This window comes from Sabethes cyaneus, chromosome 3, assembly GCF_943734655.1.
Source record: "Sabethes cyaneus chromosome 3, idSabCyanKW18_F2, whole genome shotgun sequence".
NCBI lineage: Eukaryota > Metazoa > Arthropoda > Insecta > Diptera > Culicidae > Sabethes > Sabethes cyaneus.
In genome coordinates this window covers 94,996,132-95,021,738 of record NC_071355.1, presented here as the reverse complement: position 1 = coordinate 95,021,738, position 25,607 = coordinate 94,996,132, and the positions used below count along the sequence as shown (strand labels likewise).

The following is a 25,607-nucleotide window of genomic DNA, read 5'->3' as shown; positions in this document are numbered from 1 at the left end:
TTTGCATTGAACTGCATTTCCTCCCTGGCTCTGCAGTGCTGCTGCTCGGTAGTTTCGAATTTCTTAAACTGTGAAATCACATACTTGGCTGCTAGCGAATCTTTATAGTTACTTGCTTCTGGTGTAATAGTTTTCAATTCAGACAGTAGATTTTTCAATGTCACGCTAGCTGTTCTAGACATGGCCATTTATAAACTTCAATTGAGCCTGTATTCTTCTGGTAACCAATTCAAGGTTCTCCTCCGTATAGTTTGGCTCTTCAGATTGCCAAAAATAGTTGGAATTATTAGGTAAAGCCGAAGTATCGAAATAGTGTAATGAAAAATCGTTAAAAATATCTGTATGCTTGAAATTATTCTCAAGCCTTATTTCTTTGCAATATTTTTCCGCCTTCAAAATATAAGCAGCATTCTCTTTAAGTAATCTTTCGGGATTGTTGACAATAATATTTTCAAAACTATTGCAAATGAGATACACGTTTTTTAACAATTCCGGCTGCCAATTCTTCCAAAGCAGATTATTGCTGATCTGTTTGGGACAGTGTGGTAGATAAAATAGAGTTTTACAGTCCGTTAGGTACTTCCCTTCCTGATTTTCCGTTAACAGAATAGTATCTAAACGCTGAAGAATATCAACGTCCTGCTGGTTGAAAACGGGATCGAAAATCTTAATTTTTCCGTCAAATTGTTCCAGTTCTTCCTTTAAACGACGGATGAAAGCAAGCTGATAACGAGCCACTGGGCACTGTGATAGTTTTCCAAGTCCAAGACAAATTATGTTTTTAATTTGTGCTTGGTTTAATAATGGAACTACCAATTTAACAGTCTCTCTGAAGAAGTCGGATGATACTAAATCATCTTCGGTTTTTGCGAAATTTCTAGAAAGATAATTGGTTTATGTAATCGTAACAAATTTCATTCCATAACCTCTTCTAACTTACTGCAGAAACAAGCTGGTATCTATGCCGGAACAATCTTGCGATGGTTTAATATGTTCAAAAATGTCCCGGTCAAGCTCGGAATGCCGCTTTAAATGTTTTGAACGACGTTTTTTCCTTGTAGCAGTGACCAGAACAAAACCATCCGATTCTTTAGATATTTTTACTTCATTTGACATTTTATTTTGACTTTATTAGACGTGACGAAAGCGACGAAAAAGGAAATGAAATTATAAATAATTGAATCCATAAAGCCCTACACAGTTTTACCATTGTAGGGCTTTACAGTAAGCCAGTAAATACCACGGAAAGAAATCTGCACGATGCTATAAAATATTTCACATCTGAATTTGCCCTTTTCGTATCCAGCTTTTTACGCGCTATAACGGTGGCCGCTATAAATTGTGTTCGTAATTTGCGAACAATCTTTTTGACAACTCTGCATACCAGAGATGCCATATTTTCTAAAAAAATGTCTGCAACTGCTCGAAAACCGAAAAAATCGAGCAGTTTTCCGGCTACTCGAATTTTCTGGTTTAAAAATAATCTGCGAAAATCTGCACACTTTTTTAGGAAGTCTGTGAAAGTTTAAAGAGCTTCGAACAAAAATCTGCACCAAAACAATAAAAGTCAGAAAAACTGCAAATATCTGCAAATTTATAATGATCTGCAAGACCGTTCCAAAAATCTGGAATTTGCATACAAATCTGCAAGTCTGGTATCCCTGATCAAATCTATCCAGCTTTTTACGTGCTATAATGGTGGCCGCTATAAATTGTATTCGTAACATGCGAACAATCTTTTTGACAACTCTGCATACATCAAATCTGGCACTCTTCTCTTGCAACACTACCCAGGTAACCAATAAGCATTTCCAATGCAATTTAAAAGCAAGCCAATAAGCATTTAAGTTGCCTTAAATGCTACTTAAATGCTATTTTGGCAAAATATGCGGCTACTTTACTGCTAGCCCTCTAATACTGCTGACAATGCTTATTTCTAGCTAGTTACCAACAAGAAGAATTTAAATAGAATTGTGGATGCCAATTTACAACAGTTATGCAGTCAAAAAGCTGATAAACAACAACCTGCAGTATAAAACGCCAGGGATGCTAATAAATGGCTAATTTACTGCTTATTTTAATGCTTATTGGTTACCTGGGTACTGTGCTCTTTCTTTCGTTTACGCCAAAGAAGGAGAGCAAAAATGTGCAAAATGTAACAAAACTACTGCTCTCCTTCTGCGTAAACGAAAGAAAGAGCAACACTGCCGTCCAGGAGAAGAGTGCCCAGTTTTGATGGATGCAGAGTTGTCAAAAAGATGATTCGCATATTACGAACACAATTTATAGCGTCCGCCATTATAGCGCGTAAAAAGCTCGATAGCGCGTTATAAAGCTTTCTGACAGCTCAAGCACCCACACCAGCGAACACGAAATACGCGTGTATATACATGATGTTTACCTCATTTTGGGGAACAGCTGATGCTGGAGGAACAAACCGAAAAATAGCGATTACTAGTTGTGTTTCTCCGTTTGCCGCACTGCAGAGCACATATTTCGCTCAAATTTTCTATCCTGTTCCAAATTCAAGCACATATGTTGAAAATTTGCTGGTATTTAAGCCAGCGGAAGACGAAATTCATTCTGTACCTTGGTGACAAAGGAATGCATCTCTTTTGTTTACTGTTGTTGTTTGCCTCATTTTCAAGCACCAATACACACATAACTGGAAAGCTCTATAGCCATTACAGCGCGTAAAAAGCTGGATACAAAAACATTATTTTCTCGTATACTGTAAACAAACCACTGACAAAGTATATACCAAAAATAAAGTACTCAATTTTCTTACATTTTGCAATAATAATTTTACTTGTACATTTTTTCGCTACTTTAAGAAAATTAAAAATCAGAGGGGTTGTGTACAACCCAAGTAACCACAAGCATTAACGCATAACCCCATATTGGCTGTAGCTCGGCATCGCTAATACCAGACAGCGGTATATCAGCAATTCGCATGGTTAAAACTTTTGTATAAACATTGCTAATGCGTTTAAGCATTATCGTAAATTAGCATTATTAAAAACACTATTTGCGTATATAATGTTACAATATGTTGCTTACAAGCTTTAGGACAAATCTTTAAAACGTACCGTAAATGTTAATAAAATGCTTATACTTGACTTCGTTTTTGCTTATTTACGGCCACTACTCATACTCTGTTTCACCTAACTGCTGCTGTCTTTTTTCAACCAATTGAATTCTAAAATCAACTACGAACGACGATTTAAGTACGACTAATTACAACCCACTCATCTATAACAGCTGTGGTTAAGATATCAAAGGCGCCAGCAAATGAACTATGCAGGGATACACGCACCCATCAGGTTCAAGTCTCATTAAAGGTAACATTTGAAATGCAAAAAAAAATCCATTCGTCGTAAATAATGAAGTAACGCATAGCTTGAGAAGCTGCTAGAACCAGCGGACTTAAAAAATAAATATGAAATATATTTATTTTTGTCTTTTGACACGCCGGCCGAATTGATGTTTTTATATTTTTTTCGCAAACAGGCTAAAAATAACGATATGTCGATAATGCAGGCGAAGCGATGTTTAATTCATGCCGTAATGGTGCTTTAGCAATTGCTATTATAATGCAACTTTAATTTGACAATAGTGGGGCCCTTTTCCACTTTATTACTGCATTTATTGTACATGTAAGAAAATAACACATTATATGATATGCTTTGTAGCGCACTATAAAGCATTACAATTGAATTGATATAAAGCTTCGTGGTTACTTGGGAAGTTTCTGTCGAACAGGTCAATATATTTAATAAATTGCTACGAGCAGATTTGTTGCCGTGCAGTTGGCAAAATTTTTTACTGGGTATTAGCTGTTGACACCATTGACACGATTGACCGACGACCGAGTCGTGTCGTGTAGTCATCGTAGTCATTCTTTAGCTCTGTAGTTTCTTTGTACTATTTATTTAATTCAATTTTGTAATATTAAAATGCAGGAGTCCTATCCAACAATACGAAAGGTGCCAACACACATAATCACATGGGGAAAATGGATAGAAGAATCGCTTGGCGATCATAAGGAGATTATTCTGTGCATTACTGGTAATCCTGGACTGCCAGGTTTTTACACAAAATTCTTATCTACTGTGTATGATTGCCTTGACAAAAGAATACCTGTGTGGGTCATCGGTAATAAGTTTTATATCAGTTTGAAAATTGTTGCTTTATAATTTTTTACGCAGGACATGCCGGCCACGATGAAGCTCCCGAAAGTCCATATAAAAAACCAGTTCCTCCGATAGAAAATAATGAAAATCTGTATGATCTAAACGGTCAACTGGAACACAAGATTGAATTCATCCGTAAATATATTCCAAAAAATGTCAAAGTGCATCTCATTGGTCATTCCATCGGTTGTTACTTAGCTTTAGAACTACTCAAAATTCCTGATGTCAGCGAAAAGGTTCAATTTTGCTATATGCTATTTCCCACTATTGAACGAATGGCCGAGGCCAAAAATGGATTTATATTGACCAAAATCGTAAGACCAATATACTGCGCATTGCAATGGTTCTATCGGTGCTTTGCTTTGCTACCAACGTTAATCAAAATATGGATCATATATTTTTACTTTCTGTTAACTCGCACACCCAAATACTATTTAGGAACAGCCCTTAAGTATACAAATCCTGCAGTTATGGATAAAGTGTGGTTTATGGCAATGGATGAAATGAAGCTGGTTCGAAATTTGGACTTAGAAAATATCCAGTTGAATAAAAGAAGACTGAAGTTTTATTATGGCACAATTGATGGATGGGCTCCAGTAAAATACTATCATGAACTGAAACAAAGGATACCGGACGTGGATGCGGAATTGTGCACAAGAAAAATTGAACATGCTTTCGTGATGCGCTCGGCGTCGACGATGGGATTTATGGTAGCTGAAAGGATACGTAAGCAAGCGATGATTGATTGATTCTAACGCAATTTTTAGCGATTTGTCTCATTCAAATATAGGTTCTATAAAACAATCTAATCTTTGTATGAACAATTTCTATACAGGAATGCACTTCGAATGCCTGCTCGTCTGAGAGTTGCTATCAGAGATGCCAATGCTCCCGATATTTGTGCATGCATAAATGTGGACCCACTAATTATTTTAGTTTTGTGAGTTCTGGTTCTCTTAATGTTCCTGAAGTTTAAAAACAGAGATTTAGAGGAAATGAGCAGTCCCATACAGTGTGTTTTTAGAAAATGTCTGATGTTCTGTTTCTTCTTGCCAACCTGGACACAGGGAATTTATTTTCATGAACAAAATTTTGAATCATGAACAAAAAAAAAACTGCTTTTACAATTTACAGAATCAATGATAACTCATCTCTTCTTAAATTACTCTATAAACAGGGTCCCAAATTTATGCACACACAAGTATCAAGACCATTGGTATCCCTGATAGCTATAATTGTTGAGATTAATAAACAGATAAACGATTCTTTACTCAAAACACTCTTTGGATATATAATATGTTTATATCATTTTTCTTCATGAAATTTCCGCAGCGTAGAACCGCAAGCATTGTGTTTTGGACACCCCTACAGAGACTATAGATTACAGAGACGCCGAGACACTCAAAAACCGGTAAATTTTGAACGAAAGCGGAGAGTTAGCTTTATTTATGATGGTAGATGGTACTTTCCGTTTTGTTTCAAACTTTAGCGGATTTTGAGTGTCTCGGCACCTCTGTAATCTATAGTCTCTGTAGAGGTGTCCAAAACACAATGCTTGCCGTTGGGTGGCAGGCAATTATGTTTTTACCGCCAACATCTCGTGTGTGCGAAAATGAAATAGCACTTCACCACTGCGTTTCACTCAACTCTCAACTGCAAGCAGTCTGCTTTGGGCCCGCTTTCCAATTTTGAGCCCATCAGGACATCCTGATGAGGCTGTTACACGCTGTTGCAGCTTGATATAGAGATGCCAATAGGGTGGTTTTGGATGGATTTTGACCACCCAAGCCACGTTAAACGTAAAAGAAGCTGTTGAAATTGGGCTTAATGTCGGCGAGGGTCAACTTGAGGGTGATGTTCCGGGAAAGCTTAGTCGCGTTACCGTTTCCATCGACCGAGTATTACTTACATAACATCGATCGTTAGGTGGATCACCGAGTGCAATATACCGTTGAATTTTTGACGTAGAACTACGTCTTACCGCAGGATGTCAATCCAAAATTTGGATTCAACTTAGCGTCACGAAACAATGAAAAATTTTGAACGCTAATAGCTCTGCTAATTATGAATGGATTTTCATGGGCTAGATACCGATCGACTCATAAAAGATGTAGCAATTATGTGATTTCTATTGTAACATTCTTTTTCAATCACTAATTAGTAAAAATTACCGAACAGTTTCAAGGTCAAATTATCCCATACATTTTCTTTGTGATCGCCTTGCTCCACAGGCAGGGACGACAGTTAAATACACCATCTGTTTACTGTGATTTCGATAACTTTATGTCTAGAAAAAATCAGAGGGGTTGTGCACAAGACACGACCGCATATATAGGTAACGCAGGACTACGTAAGCCTCTTGGTAGTGATAGTAGCATGTATCCATGCTTGTAATCATTCGTTCCTTCATGTATACATGCTGTATGCAAGATATATACATGCTACATGCGTTGTATGTAACATTTATCAAAGTAGTAATATTGCATACGTTCAATCCTCAAAAGATTTCAGAGTTATTTCAATGTGCATGTGAAAATAATTTAACAAAATCAAGAACACAAACTATTGCTTTCCTGCTACCTTACAGAAATTAAAGATTGTTTTTATTACTCATGATTACCCACGTTGAAGAGATTTTACCAATTCAATCCTATTTTATCAACAGCACATCTTTTCACTACACTTCTAATGAAACGGCAAGCATGCGTATTCATACAGAGTCATATTATAACCGTACACTACAGCTGTAGCACGTTTTTCCAACACAGATATCAAATTCGCCTTGGTTTAATCGTCTCGCAGTAAAGAATTTGCGATCTGTTGTGGCAAAGAACTTGTCGTTTTTTCTGGCACACTTCCCTAACACAGGCATTAAATTGGACTAGGTTTAATCGCGTTCGTAAGAAATCTGTTGGTACGAGGGGGTTTTGTCACTCTTTCTGACGTACTTCCCAAGCAAGGACATCAAAATGGTCTAGGTTTAATCAAGGTGTTAAGAAATCTTGTTGAAATGAGGGAACTTTGTCACTTGTTTTGGCTTACTTCCCAAGCACAGATATCAAATTGGTATAGGTTTAGATCATCCTAAAGAATCTTCCAACCAATCACGAAGCGAGAATTCTGGTAAAACATAGGTTCATCAATTTCAATTTTTCAATAGTTCAACATCAAGAATCCATACTTTTCTTCATTTGGACCAATTCTTAGAAGATTTTCCAATCGATTGGTGTAAGAATATTGAAAATCGATCGGAAAACCGCTGAGCTATTGGCGCTCAAAATCTTTCATTTTTCGTGACGCTCGCATTTTTCGATTTTTTGGAATGACACCCTATCTCAAAACTTGCCGTAAGACGTAGTCCTACGTCAAAAGCAACAAAACCCCCTCGTCTCAATAGGTTGAACATTCTTTACGACGTTTAGACTTATATACTAATTTGATATCTGTTCTTGGGAAGTATGCCAGAAAGAGTGATAAAGTCCTCTCGTCCTAACAAGATTTCTTAGGACTGCGACAAACTTAGTCCAGTTTGATGTCCTGAAAGTAAACAAATTTGTTAAAGCTTAAAACCACACCTTCCTATCAACCTAGTTTATTTTTAAACATTGAACCTAGTCCAAATTGATGTCCTGAAGGTGAAAAGTCACAGAAAAGTGAGCAGCAAGCCTTTCATTTTGCCAGATTGTATCCACATTCGCGACTACGACTACGATTTAGCGTGAGAAAAAAAGTAAAGGAAGTATTTTTGCTTTTGTTTTCACGGTAATTTGGAAAATGGGTTTTTGTGTAAGTGTGAACAGGATGCAAAACCTCTAGCTTTCGCAGTCGCGAATAGGTACTGCAAGATTTTTTTCGGAACTGTTGTCTTACAAGGAAACACGGCTGAAGGGATATTTGTGCATGTGAAGCAACGCAGCAATTTTCAAAGTGAGGAAAATCAACGACTCTTTTATCCGAGAATAGTTTTGAATGTTTCAATTGCTGCTTTGCGTCAGTTAGTTGCCTGCAATTCTTCACTATTAAATAGTCAAGCATTAATTTCTTACGAAAATAATGGAGAAGACAAGGTAGAAGTGATCCGTAGTGGTGCTGGTGTTTATTTGACCGTTAACTCAATATAAGACAGTAAGGTACAACACATTTTGCAAACAACTTTAACTTACTTAGTAGCCTTCAATCATTAAAATGAATAGAACGATCTGAAAAATTATCGACTCGCAAAAATTTGGATTTCTCAACCTGTGGCACAGTCAAGCCATTTTAACATAATAATTTTTCGATATCTTCAAAATAGATATATATGTGAATTATTAACTCAACTATACAGTCAACTTTCGCTAATTGCACTAAGCTCTTAGCCCGTTTAGTGAAAGACTTTCGTTAATTGGGCTGAGATGTCAAAACCGAGGGATACATCGATTGTTTTTGTCGAAATCGTCGCAGAAAGGTTTATAAAAATATACACTTATATTAAATACAGAATCAAAGTGGAACCTAGTCTTTTCATTGTTGAAACTTAGTTCTAGATTGTTTAACAAGTAAATAGCTGAATTTCATGCTACAATGTTAATATATATTGGCATTTTTAACTGTTTCACCGTGATGCTAAAAATAGGAGGGTCAAGTTCATAGGGGATCGGAAAACGATATGATGCAATTGTGTTCTATTCAATTAATTTTAATATTTTCTATATAAATTATTTTCCACACTTGAATGAACTATATTCAAGAGCCCCTCGGAAGAAAAAATACGCTGTCAGAAATGATGTTGCTTGTACCAGCGGGAGGGAAATTTCCGAAACAGTGAACCACCACAGGAATTTTTGGTTGGTTAAAATTTCCTTTAATTGAATTTAATTTAGTATTGTAAACTTTAAGTATAATATAAATTTTACGTTTAGTGCCTCCTACTAGCAAATTTGCCACGTTACTTCTAGAATATCTTTATTGCAGGTTAAGCGTCACAATTGTGCCTGGTAGCTGTTTAGTATTCAGTTAGCTCTACAGTTTATCAAAATAATATTATAATTTCTTACCACGACAGATGTTAGCCAACAATTATGCAATAATTTTAAATCCTTTTTGAAATAGTGATACAATATCGATTATAATTATTAATTGAACTTAAGCGAGCTTACGTCGCATGACATAGCAAAATTTTCTGGTTGTTTACTACTTCCACTCACGTCAAACGTTTGGCTCCCGCTGTCAACGAGCTAAGGTGTATGGCCAAGAGGTGCGCTAAGTCTGTGACGTAACACTCCCCTCCGGTATGCTGACCACGCCCTTGGTCCCAGCTTACTCTGCCTCGCGCCGAACGTCCAATACCGCCAGCTTGACACTGGGTCGCTCGTAAACGCCGTTGGCTGTTTGCACGGTCGCTCTGCGTGTCTGACCTCCATGGTTTACTACTCCAATGACCTTTCCCTTTGGCCAGCAATTTCTAGGGTGGTCAGGGTCTGCGATGACAACTATATCCCCTTCCTGTAGAGGTTTGGCCTTCTCGTACCACTTGGTGCGCCGAGTTATTTCGGGTAAATAGTTCTTGATCCAGCGTTTCCAGAAGAGATTAGCTAACCACTGAGAAGTTGGCCAACCACGTCGCAATGCTGCAGTATCCCCTTCGATCGTCGTCAACGGTTTGGACCCGTCTGATGAACCCAAGAGAAAATGGTTGGGTGTGAGAGCGGGAGCCGCCTCATCCTCAATCGGCACATGAGTAAGAGGCCGCGCGTTGAGAACACCTTCTATCGCCGTCAGTGCATTTCTGAGCTCTTCATCCGTGGGACGCCGCAGGTGTAGCACTTCGGTCAGATTACGTTTAACAGATCCAACAAGGCGCTCCCAACTACCACCCATGTGGGGCGAAACCGGCGGATTGAAGCGCCAAGCGGTAGTGGGGGTAGTGAACTCACGCATCAGCTGCAGTTGGTCGAAAGTTTGCTGTATCTGATCTAGCATCCGGCTGGCACCAACAAAATTGGTTCCCCGGTCGCTGTAGAAGCTTACTGGAGTCCCTCTTCTAGTTATGAAATTCTGCAGTGCCATTATGCAGGAGTTTGTTGTTAGAGTGTTAGCTACCTCAATATGTACGGCTCTCGTCGTCAAACAGGTTAGAAGTACCCCCCATCTCTTTTCGACTCTTCGACCCACTAGTACCTCAATTGGACCGAAGTAGTCCACCCCTACATGAGCAAATGGTCTTGTATAAGCAGATAGCCGCGCTGCAGGCAGATCAGCCATTTCCGGGGTGGTGGGTACAGCATCTCTGTTTTTACACCACTGGCAGTTTCGACGAACTCGTGCAAGCGACTGTCTCAAGCGAAATATACTGTACTTTTGACGGACTTCATTGACGGCAATTTCGTAGTTACGATGCATATATTTCTCGTGGTAGTATATCAGCAACAGCTTTGTAACTCGATGGTTTGGTGGTAAAATTACAGGATTCTTCGCATCACTATGGAGATAAGCACATACACCTGTTCTACCTCTCATCCTCAAAACACCGACTTCATCTACAAATGGGCTCAGCTTGTAGATACTACTCGTTTTCGGAACTATGCCGGTCTTCTTCAATGTTGTAACTTCGTCCTGGTACACGTCTCGTTGCGCTACGCGGTAATGATGGTCTTCCGCTTTTCTTAACTCTTCGCACGACAAGGGGCCAGCGACTAGTGAGTTTCTTCCGACGCGTCGTCTAAGGTTAGAACAAAATCGCAAGACATACCCGGTTACTGCTAACAGGCGTCGCCAACTTGAATACCTGCTAGCGTCGATCACCGATTCGTCAGCTTGACAATGGAATAACACGTTGGATCTTATCTCTTCTTCCGTAGAAATTGATTTCACTGGTAAATAGGGCCACGTTTTTTCATCCTGCATCAAGAATTCAGGACCTCTGAACCATCTGCTTGTAGAAGATAAGTCAGGTTGATTTTGCCACCTTGTCCCATCGTCGGCCACGTTAAGTTTGGTAGGCACCCAGCTCCATTCCTGCAGATCGGTCGAATCCAACAGTTCGCTTACTCGCGCTCCAACGAAAGCACTATATCGCTTATGATCCGACTTCAGCCAGCACAAAACATTCCGAGAGTCGGTCCAGAACGTACGCTTCGACACCTTCAGAGTAAGGCTTTGCAAAACAGTGTTAACCAACCTAACTCCATAAATTGCTGCTTCAAGCTCTAAACGTGGGATGGATGTATATCTAAGCGGCGCAACTCGAGTCTTGGCTGCCACCAATGAACAGTCCACCTTCTTTCCTATTACAAAGCGCAGAAACACAACCGCAGTCATAGCACTCTCGCTGGCGTCCATGAATGCATGCAGACTAATGCTGTCAGGTTTTGTCAACGCCAGTATTTGCTGGTATCGTCTAGGAATACGCAGCTGTTCCAACTCAGGGAGTAACCGTAGCCAACTTCGCCATCTCTCGAATAAGTTCTCGGGAATACATTCGTCCCACTGTACACCAGCGCGCCACACATCTTGCAGAAGAATTTTAAGCAGGATCAGGAAATGGTCTATGAGGCCAAGAGGGTCGTAGATGGTCATCAATGTTCGTAGGATCTCCCGTTTCGTTGGATAACGGCTTCCATCAAGTAAAGAAGGATCGAATCTTGCCCAGCTTATTTTGTACTTAAAAACATCGTCTAGTGTGTCCCACCACATTCCTAGGATTTTCTGACTCGCCAGTTCTGCCGTGAAGTTCAAGTCTTTCTCTGATGACATCCTTTCATCCACTTTCGATAGCACTAACGGAGAGTTGGAAACCCAATTACGGATTTCAAATCCGCCCTGCTCATGCACAAACCGCACTGCTTCAGCAAGCTCGACTGCTTTCTCTTCCGTCTCTACACTTATAACCATGTCGTCCACGTAATGACCTTTCTTGATGACAGTCACCGCCTCTGGGTACGTTTCTGCAAATCTATCAGCATTCCTGTTCTTAACATACTGCGCTGTAGCCGGAGAACAGCTCGCCCCGAAGGTCATAACTTCCATGACGTAAGTATCCGGTTTGACCTGTTCGACATGATCGCGCCACAAGAAACGTTGGCAGTGTTGATCCGCGGGAATAATTCTCACCTGATGAAACATCTCGCGGATGTCGGCGCACACACCAACGTGATGCTCCCGAAACTGAATCAGAATGCTCACCAAGGAAGCCAGTTGATCTGGTCCGGTAACGAGAACTGAGTTTAAAGATGTCCCATATGCTTCAGCCGCTGCGTCCCAGACGATTCTCACCTTTCCAGGTTTGTTCACGTTGTACACCGGAAAAATAGGCAAGTACCAAATGCGATCGTATTTTGCGGAAAGCTCCTCTTGCGACAATTTACGGATATAATGCTTGGACCTATACTCCGCCATCTTCTCTCTCATTATCTTTGCCAATTCTGTGTCCTTCTCCATACGCTTTTCAAGACATCTCAAACGACGAACTGCAACAGCTTTATTGTCTGGAAGCCGAACTTTATCAGAACGCCATAACAATCCTGTTTCGTAACGTTGACCAATAAAATGGGTACGGGATTCGAGCAGAAACATTGCACGTTCATCGTCTTTGGACAGTTGGATACGATTCTGTTTAATTACCAAACTGTCTAAAGAAAAATAGTCCTTGACCGTTTGGTTAAGCTCCCCCACGCTTTGCGCATTGCAGGTACAAATATGATAGGTATGACTAATAACATCTAAGGAATTATCCGCAGTCCATCCGCCATACACCGCCCAACCAAGATTCGTTTTGACCGCAATCGGGTCACCGATTTGGCCCTCACGACTCTTGCGCACTAGCATTAGATTCGCATGACGTAGGCCAATCAACAGTCGCGGCCGAACGTTCGAATAAGATTCCACAGGAATTCCTTGTAAGTAACCGTATTTCAAGCTTAGCTTGGCCATGTCCAAAGATTGGTAAGGTAACTGTAGTTCTGCCACCGTTCTTACGTCTTGAAGAAGTGACCGCTTTCCTCCACGTCCACGAAGCTCCACGTTTACACTTTGAGAGTCTGATTCGTAACGGTGAGTGCCCCCCGTCCACTTGAGACATAGTGGGCGAACATTTCCGTGTAACATTAGTTCATCGGCTAGCTCCTGATCTATCAGTGTCAACTCCGAACCATCATCCAAGAAGGCAAAACATTGCACTTGCTTGCCATTTCCAAATAACGTCACTGGCACGTAGCGGAATGATCCGGTTGTGGTACCAGAGAGATGCGTATGAATGTTGCGTTCTTCATTCAGAGTCTCTCGTTTGCTTGTCGTGTCACAACTCGAGCTCGCTGAGACAGTTAAATCCTTGTGGAGTAAAACATGGTGCTTGAAGGTACAGCCGTTTTTCCCGCAAATTCCAGGATTACAACCACCTTTATGTTGCTGTAAACATTTTCGACAGAAGTTAAATCCACGAACAGTCGCCCATCTTGCTTCGTATGATAACTCTTGAAATCGCGGACACCTTCCGAGGTTTTTGCACGCACCTTTACATGCTGGACACGGTTTATTTTCGTGGTTCACTACCGCTCCCGAAGAACTGCATTGTGTTATTGATGCTGGCTGCCCTTTATCCTGAGGAGCAATTTCTGTGTGGGTGTTTACGTATTTCTCTTTCCGAATTCCACGAGGCTCCTGCTTATTGCCTCGACTCTGCGGTTCGAAAACCACATTTACATCTTCTGCCAATGTATATATCCACCGACTGAATGTAGAAAGTTTTACCGTTGACCGATTCCGCTTATACCGCGCCCAATCTAACTTTATTTGGGGCGGTAACTTATTGATGAACTCCTTAAGCAAGGTTGTATCACACATGTACTCTTGCTTATTATAAACCTCTACAGTGGCACAAAGATTTTGAACCTCAAGGGCGAAATCTACCAGCTTATCCATCGCATCTGGCTTGATACTAGGCATGGACACGATCTTCTCTTTTAGATGCTCTATTATCGTTTCCGGTTTACCAAAACGTAGCCTAAGCGCTTCAATCGCCCTATTCACAGTCTCAGGTCGCAATAGAAAACTACGAACCGCGTTATACGCATCTCCTTTGAGACAGTTCCTTAAGCGAATCATATTTTCTGCTTCTGTGTAGCCACACATTTCCGTGGTATCCTCGTACGTCGACAAAAACATCGGCCATTCCTCAGGACTCCCAGCAAATTTGGGTAAATCCCGCGTAACCACCTGGCGCGCCGCTAATTCTTCTCTAGATAAACGCTTGTTGCCTCGGAGGGAATGTTGACGCTCTACCTGGGATCGATTGCCGCACTCACCGTTTGCCTTCGCCACAGATAGTCGCCTGGGTGAATTGACACGTGACGTATTCCGGTTACGAGTTGAAATGTTGTCTTCACGTTCCGTTTCACGGACAGCTGTTTCCCCGTAGGAATCCTCGCTCCACACTTCACCATCCTGCGAATCTTCATTCGAGCATTTGGTTTCACTTCCGCAGTCTTCACGATGGTTTAACCAAATCGCCACTTTGTTTCTGGTGCTATGATGTCCATTGATAGACCCTCCACAGCTCTCCAGATCGGCCATCTCCTTCAGTACATCAAATTTCTTTTTCACTAACTCTCGCTTGCGTTGCATTTCCTCCTGCATTAATGTTTCTTCGGCTTCAATTTGTTTTAAATCCAGATCCAAACGCACTTTAGCTGATTTGAGAGAAGTACCTGACACAACAGATCCAGCCTTATGAAAAGTTCCCTTTGCAGCACCGTTTTTGCTATCAACCACTTCCGCAGCATCATCATGTGCCGTACCTACTTCGCCGACAACATCCTTCCGCCTCGCACCCGCAGTCGCCTTGTTTACACTTTTTTCCTTTGCAAATCGGGTAACTTTTTTGCGTTGCACAGTGCCCGACTTCGTTGGTGCAGCTGTTTTCCTTCTCGATTTCGCTTTACTACTGGTTGCTCTCGCATTAACGCATTTTGAGCAAGCCCAGCTTTGATGCGCGATATCTTCAGAAACGCCTACACACGAAAAATGGTGCCACACATCACAAGCGTCACATTGGACCATTCGTAGATTGTCCGGCTTGTCACAAATTCCGCAACTACTTTCAGCCACCGGTGTGGATTCGTGCTCAGGGTAAGGGGGGATTTGATTTTTAGGAGTCGAATTAGCAATCATATCGTTTTGAGGGTTTTTATTTTTAAGAGATTTTTCTGGGGGGTTTTTATTCATGTTTGTATCTAACCGTACACTGGGAGCAGATTGCATATCCTTACCTGAGGTAGCTTTTGTCCCACCTGCAACGGAACCATCAGCACTTACTCCTGGTTCCGACATCGTTTCACGTAAACGAAATTTTAATTTGTTGCTTGTACCAGCGGGAGGGAAATTTCCGAAACAGTGAACCACCACAGGAATTTTTGGTTGGTTAAAATTTCCTTTAATTGAATTTAATTTAGTATTGTAAACTTTAAGTATAATATAAATCTTACGTTTAGTGCCTCCTACTAGCAAATTTGCCACGTTACTTCTAGAATATCTTTATTGCAGGTTAAGCGTCACAATTGTGCCTGGTAGCTGTTTAGTATTCAGTTAGCTCTACAGTTTATCAAAATAATATTATAATTTCTTACCACGACAGATGTTAGCCAACAATTATGCAATAATTTTAAATCCTTTTTGAAATAGTGATACAATATCGATTATAATTATTAATTGAACTTAAGCGAGCTTACGTCGCATGACATAGCAAAATTTTCTGGTTGTTTACTACTTCCACTCACGTCAAACGTTTGGCTCCCGCTGTCAACGAGCTAAGGTGTATGGCCAAGAGGTGCGCTAAGTCTGTGACGTAACAAATGACGTTTGACTTCGTTTTAGATGGGCTATAGCCAAATTAACGGGAGCCCGATTAAAACGTAGCCCAGTTAAAGATAGCTCAACGAACGAAAGTTGACTGTATATATATATGTGTGTGTATTGATATTAACGAGAGAATTTTGTTAATAGCTGAGTGCGTGAGGGAGATACGGTTCGTTAATTGGGTATTTGTTAATTCGGCCATGCTCCAACTTGAATATCAAAACTCTATTGAACTTTTGAGTTAAAAAATTAGAGGGGTTGTGTACAAGACACGACCGCATATATAGGTGACGCAGGACTACGTAAGTGTCTTTGTAGTGATAGTAGCATGTATTCATGCTTGTAATCATTTGATTTGTCATGTATACATGCTATATGCAACATATACACATGCTACATGCGTTGTATGTAACATTTATCAAAGTAGTAACATTGCATACGTTCAATTCTCAAAAGATTGTACATTTGAAAACAATTTAACAAAATCAAGAACACAAACTATTGCTTTCCTGCTACCTTACTGAAATTAAAGATTGTTTTTATTACCCATGGTTCCCCACGTTGAAGGGATTTAACCAATTCAATCCTATTTTATCAACAGCACATCTTTTCACTACACTTCTAATGGAACGGCAAGCATGCGCATTCATACAGAGTCGTATTATAATCGAACACTACAGCTGTAGTACATTTTTCCAACACAGACATCAAATTGGACTAGGTTTAATCGCGTTCGTAAGAAATTTGTTGGTACGAGGGGGCTTTGTCACTCTTTCTGGCATACTTCCCAAGCAAGGACATCAAAATGGTCTAGGTTTAACCGCGGTGTGAAGAAATCTTGTTGAAATGAGGAAATTTTGTCACTTGTTTTGCCTTACTTCCCAAGCACAGATATCAAATTGGTATAGGTTTAGATCATCGTAAAGAATCTTCCGACCAATCACAAAGCGAGAATTCTGGTAAAATATAGGTTCATTATTTTCAATTTTTCAATAGTTCAACATCAAAAATCCATACTTTTCTTCATTTGGGTCAATTCTTAGAAGATTTTCCGATCGATTGGTGTAAGAATATTGAAAATCGATTGGAAAACCGCTGAGCTATTAGCGCTCAAAACCTTTCATTTTTCGTGACGCTCGCATTTTTCGATTTTTTGGAATGACACCCTATCTCAAAACTTGCCGTAAGACGTAGTCCTACGTCAAAAATTTCAAACAGCTGTTGATCGGCCCAATTAGCGAATCAGCTGAAGTGCAGTCGTGCCCCAATTAACGGATTCAGGCTGTGCTCCGATTCTGGCACTTGTAAAAATATTTGTTTTCGGCATCACAAATTACATACAAATACATACCAAAAATATGATGCAATTATTTAGCACTACAGTATCCCCCCGCTAATCCGACACCCAATAATCCGACGACTCAATAGTCCGGATCTCGCTAATCCGGAAAATTCCGAATTAAAACGTATTGTACTTGACTTCTTTCAATCGAACACTACCTTCGTTTGGCTTCTCCGTTAAAGTCAGAATGGTACTCTTTCTAACTAAATGGAAATGGTACACGGTGCTGCTTCTAACTACGTTCACTTTTGCCGTGGCTATAATATTTTCATTGCTATTCTCAATAGGCTGATATGCTTGCGCTTATTTCGACACTAACTAAGAATTTCAAAGTATTTTGTTGACGAAATTGAGTATTACCGCGTATAAAACATAGTTATTGCGTACTTACGGCAAATATTTTCAAAAATTTCCGGAGTTGTTTACGTATGGATGTAAACAAAACCACATTTCAAACTCACACTGACGTCAGTTTGACTGTCGGATTATCAAGTCAAAATTCGCTAATCCGGCTATAAATTTGTCGGATTAGCGGGGCGGTACTGTATTATTTACTTAACGCTATTTTATGCCACACATATGTCAATATGGTGTAAAAGACAAGTCAAGGTTTCTTCGCAAAAACCCATCTAACGTAGTTCTACGCCAGCTACGCGGTTGTGTCTGAAAAACAACCTTTCTGATTTTTCTCCAAAAAATGTGCGAGTGACGTGTTAATGCCCATTGAGCAAGCTTTGAAACTTAATAGCATAAGCCGTAAAAATGTAACAAAATATGTCAGTGCAGTGGAATCTCGATTGGTAACATTTATTGCAGACTAAATGAAAAATAAATTTGTCTGCATTAAAGCAGACTTAGCTCTTGCAAGTGCAGGGCCATTTTGAGCATCAATAGTCAGTTTACTGTGAAGGGGAGGTTGGTAATTCGCACGTTAGCGATGATGGAGCGTACTAATCGAAATACTGCCGAAAATGTTTTCGGTGATATTAAAGAAGTGCTGGACAAATTTAATGTTGAGATCAAGCAAGTGTATGCGATAACTACAGACAACGGAAAAAATTTGCGCAAAGCGACGAAGTTGATGAAGAACGCGCAATTTATACAATTAAATAAAACAGGAGAGGCTGATATGTGCGAAACCGAAAATGAAAATAACGAGAATCATAGTGCGGGCGAAGAACAGGATTCAGATGATGATGATAAATCATTTTTATCTATTGCATAAGTACTTCTTCAGATATAACAATTATTGTATGATTTATCTATTACAGTGATCATAATAATTACTCTTGTTGTTGTTAGATTATAGTCACTTTAACAGCTTGTGTCATTCGTGACTTCTAATTACTCTAAGTAATTAACCGTAATACGTTCAGACCATTTTTGGACTGTGTTGGATGTTTGATATCCAGCGCCTTATAAGAATTTTACTGTGTTAAGAGCGGGGCATTTTTCATAATTATCATACAGTTTACGCCGAAAGCCCCGAGAATTTCATGAAACATAAAATCCACGGGAATAATTCATAAGAATATGAACCAAAACAATATCAGACAGATTCGAGGCCTCTCATTTTTCCAAAACACTCCAAAAAAAAAATCCAATTTTCTGGAACATCACTTATTTTATAAAATCTCAAACCTTAAACTAAATAAATAACTTAAACCAATCATACAACAACATTATTTGTTCTTGAGTTATGGCCCTGTATCAATTTTCCTGATTTGTCAATTTATAAATTCATGTCTCATGAATCAAGCATCAAGCCAACATTTACGATAATGTAAGTAAATTGCTAAGGTATATGACAATGTAAGGATTGCTAATAAGCGTAAACATAGGTTGTAAGAACCTTTTCTCTGCACTTTCCACAATCAATTGAAAATTACAAACAAAAGGCGTAGAAACAATGAATCTTTTAAAATACATTTTAATGGTAACAATTTGGTGCTATATTTTGACAACAAAGTCAAAAATAAAAAAGAAAACAGTAATTAACAATTGTTACAAATGTTACATTTTATTATCCAGCTTTATACGAGCCATAATGGCGGACGTGTTCGTAATATTTGAACAGCATTTTTGACATTTCCCTAATACATCGCACGTTTTCTTTCCGCGCGTTCACGGTAAAACTAAAGGTATGTACGGAAAGAAAACGTGCGATGTATTAGAGAACTGTCAAAAATGCTGTTAAAATATTACGAACAAGTCCGCCATTATGGCTCGTAAAAAGCTGGATTAATACTAGCTGACCCGACAAACTCCGTGTTGCTACAAATTAAGCTGTGTTGTACATAAATCGTGAATCTCTGATGACCTTTATCACAATCTCGAGTATCTGGGGAGTTCATGGGTTTTTAATATACAAATTTTCCTCACAGTAAAGTAGAAAACAACTCCCCCCATTGCTTAGCCTGATAAAATAAAGCATTTAAATATTCGCATCATTACAAACCATTTCGCCGAATTTTGCGGAACACCAATTCTCGGTTGACCATAACGCAGAATATAGTTTCGCAGAATACCATTTCGCGAAAAACCTTACGCGGGATGTACCATTTCCCGGAAAATCTTTTAGTAAAAAGTACCATTTCGCAGGGGTGATCCAACTGAAGGAAAGTAATAGAGGTCAGTAGATCTAGGAAAATAAATAAACCTAGATAGAGGTAATCTCTACGGGGGGCCGTGGCCGGCGCTTCCGACGGCAGGTCGTCGGTAAGACTCGCGGCCTGTGGTCGTCTGGCGCAGAATTATCTAATGTTACTATTGATGGTTTTTGGTGGTCTTGTTATTGATTAGGGGCCATCCATATACCACGTGGACAGCTTAGAGGGGGGTGGGGGGTCTGATAATGTCCACGCTTGTCCACGGAAGGGGGGGAGGGGGTATGGAAAATGTCCACGTGGACAAGTTTTTTTTGACGTAGGACTACGTCTTACGGCAAGTTTTGAGATAGGGTGTCATTCCAAAAAATCGAAAAATTCGAGCGTCACGAAAAATGAAAGGTTTTGAGCGCTAATAGCTCAGCGGTTTTCCGATCGATTTTCAATATTCTTACACCAATCGATCGGAAAATCTTCTAAGAATTGACCCAAATAAAGAAAAGTATAGATTCTTGATGTTGAACTATTGAAAAATTGAAAATAATGAACCTATGTTTTACCAGAATTCTCGCTTCGTGATTGGTTGGAAGATTCTTTACGATGATCTAAACCTATACCAATTTGATATCTGTGCTTGGGAAGTAAGCCAAAACAAGTGACCGTTTCCTCATTTCAACAAGATTTCTCAACACCGCGATTAAACCTAGACCATTTTGATGTCCTTGCTTGGGAAGTACCCCAGAAAGAGTGACAAAGTCCGCTCGTGCCAACAGATTTCTTACGAACGCGGTTAAACCTCGTCCAATTTGATATCTGTGTTAGGGAAGTGTGCCAGAAAAAACGACACAAGTTCGTTGTCCCAACAGATCGCAAGTTCTTTACTGTGAGACGATTAAACCTAGGCGAATTTGATATCTGTGTTGGAAAAATGTGCTACAGCTGTAGTGTTCGGTTATAATATGACTGTATGAATACGTATGCTTGCTGTTTCATTAGAAGTGTACTGAAAAGATGTGCTGTTGATAAAATAGGATTGAATTGGTAAAATCCTTTCAACGTGGGAAACCATGGATAATAAAAACAATCTTTAATTTCAGTAAGGTAGCAGGAAAGTAATAGTTTGTGTTCTTGATTTGGTTAAATTGTTTCCAAATGCACATAGTAATGACTCTGATCTCTTGAGGATTGAACATATGCAATGTTACTACTTTGATAAATGTTACATACAACGCATGTAGCATGTATATATGTTGCATATAGCATGTATACATGAAGAATCGAATGATTACAAGCATGGATACATGATACTATCACAACAAAGAGACTTACGTAGTCCTACGTCACCTATATATGCGGTCGTGTCTTGTACACAACCCCTCTGATTTTTTCCTACAAAAAATAGACATTAGAAACAGCAATGTTGAATTGATTCTACATATGTATTAGCATTAACCATTGATCAGTGATTGTTTTTGAGCTCAAATAAAGATTTATCTTCTGAGGCATATGTTGACCTAAACACATGAACCGATCATTACGAGGGCACATATCTGGTATAAATCTTATCGAAAATATTAGGCCTGCGTTAGTACACATAGCTGTTGATTGTCGAACCTGACATTTGATGTAATGCAGTAATAAAGATATTATTATTGTTTTACTATCCTTGTCCTCTTTTTTGAAAATGATAAAGGTAACAAAAGAATCCACGAATATTCACCAGTCACGTGACTCATTTATCATTTAGGTCGCGCTTGCACCAAATGTGGATTGTAGTTTGTCTCAAAATCAAATGCAAGGGCATCCATGGGAAACGTATTTCCAAAAGGATTCGCCTGCAGAAAATTTTATAAATCACATCGCATCGGAAAGGTCTTGTGTTGTATTGAAGTAGACGGCCAAACTGAGGTGCTTTGGTTAGACAAAGATACTCTGGACAGAGATGAATCGTCAAGCGAAAGTCAAGCTGAAACGGACGTTGTTGCAGTCGATAATAATTTGCAGTAGACAAGATCACAAGAATTAAGGTTCGAACACCTTGCATACGGATTATAATACGCTGCGGAAAATTGACGGAAAATCCATGGAAAAACTCAAATTTCCGCAACGACTCAAAATTCGTATGCATTGTGTCGGGGCCTTTAGACTGGAGCTTCCATTCACGTAAGCTTTTTCTATAAATACTGCATAAATCAAGTTGAAAATAAAATTGAGCAGAATGCATTTCAATTTTGTTAATTTTGACATAAGCAATAAAAATGTCCACGTGGACAAACGGAGAGGGGGGTGGGGGTTGAGCCAATGTCCACGCTTGTCCACGGAGGGGGACGGGGGGGTTGAAAATTGGTATTTTTCTGTCCACGTGGTATCTGGATGGCCCCTTAATGTTTTATGAGAGTCTAAAATTTCTCGAGGTCGATAAGTTTTTGAGTTACGCAAAAATTTCTGTTTTATTTGTATGATAGTCCTTACCCCCTACCACAGGGATGAGGGGTCTCAAACCACCATTAAAAAAATTCCTGCCTCCAAAACCCCCCACATGCCAAATTTGGTTCCATTTGCTTGATTACTTTTCGAGTTATGAGGAAATTTGTATTTTAATTGTATGGGAGCCTCCCCTTCTAAAAAGGTGAGGGGTCCTAATTCATCATAGAAAACTTTCATGCCTCCAAAAACATCCACATGCCAAATATGGTTCCGTTTGATTAATTAATTCTCGAGTTATGAGGAAATTTGTATTTCATTTGTATGGGAGCCCCCCTCCTGAAGCGGGCAGAGGTTTCAATTCACCATAGAAAACATTCTTGTCTCCAAAAACACCCACATGTCAAATTTGGTTTCAATTGCTTGATTAGTTCTCGAGTTATGAGGAAATTTGTATTTCATTTGTATGGAAGCCCCCCTCTTAAAAGGGAGAGGGGTTATTATTCCCCTCCTAAAGAGGGGAGGGGTCTCAATTCACCATAGAAAAAAAAATTGCCTACAAAAACACCCACATGCTTGATCAGTTCCATTTGCTTGATCAGTTTTCGAGTTTTGAGGAAATTTGTATTTCATTTGTATGGGAGCCCCCCCCCCTCCTATAGTGGGGAGGGGTCTCAATTCACCATAGAAAAAATTCTTGTCTCCAAAAACAGCCACATGTACAATTTTGTTCCATTTGCTTGATTAGTTCTCGAAATTTGTGTTTCATTTGTATGGGAGCCCCCCTTCTTAGTGGGAGGAGGGGTCTCTAACCATCATAAGAACCTTCCCTGGCCCCAAAAAACCCTATATGCAAATGTTCACGCCGATCGGTGCAGTAGTTTTCGGTTCTATAAGGAACATTCGGGCAGACGGACAGAAATCCATTTTTCTAGGTATAGATTTGTATGAGAGCCTCCCCTCTTAGTGGGGGGGCTCTGTAACCATCATAAGAATTTTCCCTGGCACCAAAAACCCCCACATGCAAATTTTCACTCCGATCGGTTCAATAGTTTTCGATTCTATAAGGAACATAGAGCAAACAGAAATCCATTTTTATAGGCATAGATTTGTATGGGAGCCCCCCCTCTTAGTGGGGGTAGGCGTCTTTTGCCATCGAGAGAACCTTCCGTAGCCCCAAAAACCCCTACATGCAAATTTTCACGCCGATCGGTTCAGTAGTTTTCGATTCTAAAAGGAACATAGGGACAGACAGACAGACAGACAGAAATCCTTTTTTATAGGTATAGACTAGCTGACGCGACAAACTTCGTATTGCCACAAATTAAACTGTGTTGTACATAAATCGTGAATCTCGGATGACCTTTGTCACTATCTTGAGTTTTGCAAGTTTCTGGGGAGTTCATGGGTGTTTTAATATACAAATTTTCCTCACAGTAAAGTAGAAAACAAACTCCCCCCATTGCTTAGCCTGATAAAATAAAGCGGATAGCATTTAAATATTCGCCATCATTACAAACCATTTCGACGAATACCATTTTGCGGAACACCAATTCTTGGTTGCCCATATCGCGGAATATAGAGTTTCGCAGAATACCATTTCTTGAAAAACCTTACGTGGGATGTACCATTTCACGGAAAATCTTTTCGTAGAAAGTACCATTTCGCAGGGGGGACCCAACTGAAGGAAAGTAATAGAGGTCAGTAAATCTAGGAAAATAAATAAACCTAGATAGAGGTGATCTCTACGGGTGGCTGCCCCCCGCAGTGGCCGGCGCTTCCGACGGTAGGTTGCCGGCAACACTCGCGGCCTGTGGCCGTCTCGCGCTAAATTATCTAATGTTACTATTGATAGTTTTTGGTGGTCTTGTTATTGATTAATATTTAAAATTTCTCAAGTTCGATTAGCCTTTGAGTTACGCAAAAATTTCTGTTTTATTTGTATGAGAATTTTTTCCCCCTACCACAGGGGTGAGGGGTCTCAAACCATCATTAAAAAAATTCCTGCCTCCAAAACCCCCCACATGCCAAATATGGTTCCATTTGATTAATTAGTTCTCGAGTTATGAGAAAATTTGTATTTCATTTGTATAGGAACGCCCCCTTCTGAAGCGGGGAGAGGTTTCAATTCACCATAGAAAACATCCTTGTCTCCAAAAACACCCACATGTCATATTTTGTTCCATTTGCTTGATTAGTTCTCGAGTTTTAAGGAAATTTGTATTTCATTTGTATGGAAGCCCCCCTCTCTTAAAAGGAAGAGGGGTCATTATTCCGCTCCTAAAGAGGAGAGGGGTAATTCACCATAGAAAAAATTGCATACAAAAACACCCACATGCTAAATTTGGTTCCATTTGCTTGATTAGTTCTTGAGTTATGAGGAAATTTGTATTTCATTTGTATGGGAGCCCCCCTCCTAAAGAGGTAAGGGGTCTCAATTCATCGTAGAAAAAATTTATGCTTCCAAAAACACTCACATGCTAAATTTGGTTCCATTTGCTTGATTAGTTTTCGAGTTATGAGGAAATTTGTATTTCATTTGTATAGGAGCCCCCCTCCTAAAGTGGAGAGGGGTCTCAATTCACCATATAGTAAAAATTCTTGTCTCCGAAAACACCCACGTGTAAAATTTTGTTCCATTTGCTTGATTAGTTCTCGAGTTATGCAGAAATTCGTGTTTCATTTGTATGGGAGCCCCCCCCCCCTCTTAGTGAGGGCAGGGGTCTCTAACCATCATAAGAAAAGAACCTTTCCTGGCCCCAAAAACCCCTATATGCAAATTTTCACGCCGATCAGTTCAGTAGTTTTCGATTCTATAAGGAACATTCCCGCTTAGGCGCGTCTGGCAGAAATCTAACCAAAATCTGGCAGCGACAAACTTTTTCTGCCAGACATTCTGCTGGATTTCTGGCCGCAGTCACCCGTGAAAACTGGCAGATATGCAACAACCGATTCTGGCAGAAATTTCGCCCAACGGTTTTGTTTTGATTTTTCTGACCGATTTCTGTTCGATTTCTGCCAGCCATGTCGAACAGAACCGGTGCAGGAACCGGTTCTGCCGATTTTCCTTTTTTGTATTGTTTTTCATTATAAAAGATAGCATGTCATCCTACAAATTACGTAAAACTAAACTTTTATTTATTTTTGTAACTTTTTATTTACAGCACATACACATAAAGTACATAAATGGCACACAAAAGAACACCGGCTCTG

The 25,607-nt window shown here is 39.8% G+C and overlaps 3 protein-coding genes across 3 annotated transcripts; 1 reads left to right on the top strand and 2 right to left on the bottom strand.

Annotated features, from left to right (window-relative positions):
* Nucleotides 1–74: 74 nt before the first annotated feature.
* Nucleotides 75–1,116, bottom strand: LOC128739893 (SRR1-like protein). The gene is made up of 2 exons (XM_053835395.1): nt 941–1,116; nt 75–877 (listed from the first exon to the last, which is right to left on the bottom strand). Exons 1-2 carry the CDS (start codon nt 1,114–1,116, stop codon nt 175–177), a joined length of 879 nt encoding a protein of 292 aa, XP_053691370.1. The 3' UTR covers nt 75–174.
* Nucleotides 1,117–3,868: 2,752 nt separating this feature from the next.
* LOC128742931 (lipid droplet-associated hydrolase) lies at nt 3,869–4,996 on the top strand. Its single transcript, XM_053839432.1, has 2 exons — nt 3,869–4,155; nt 4,209–4,996. The coding sequence occupies exons 1-2, from the start codon at nt 3,957–3,959 to the stop codon at nt 4,940–4,942; spliced, it is 933 nt and encodes a 310-aa protein (XP_053695407.1). The 5' UTR covers nt 3,869–3,956; the 3' UTR covers nt 4,943–4,996.
* Nucleotides 4,997–9,491: 4,495 nt separating this feature from the next.
* On the bottom strand, nt 9,492–15,497 carry LOC128739892 (uncharacterized). The gene is made up of 2 exons (XM_053835394.1): nt 10,960–15,497; nt 9,492–10,893 (listed from the first exon to the last, which is right to left on the bottom strand). Exons 1-2 carry the CDS (start codon nt 15,495–15,497, stop codon nt 9,492–9,494), a joined length of 5,940 nt encoding a protein of 1,979 aa, XP_053691369.1.
* Between the last annotated feature and the right edge of the window lie 10,110 nt (nt 15,498–25,607).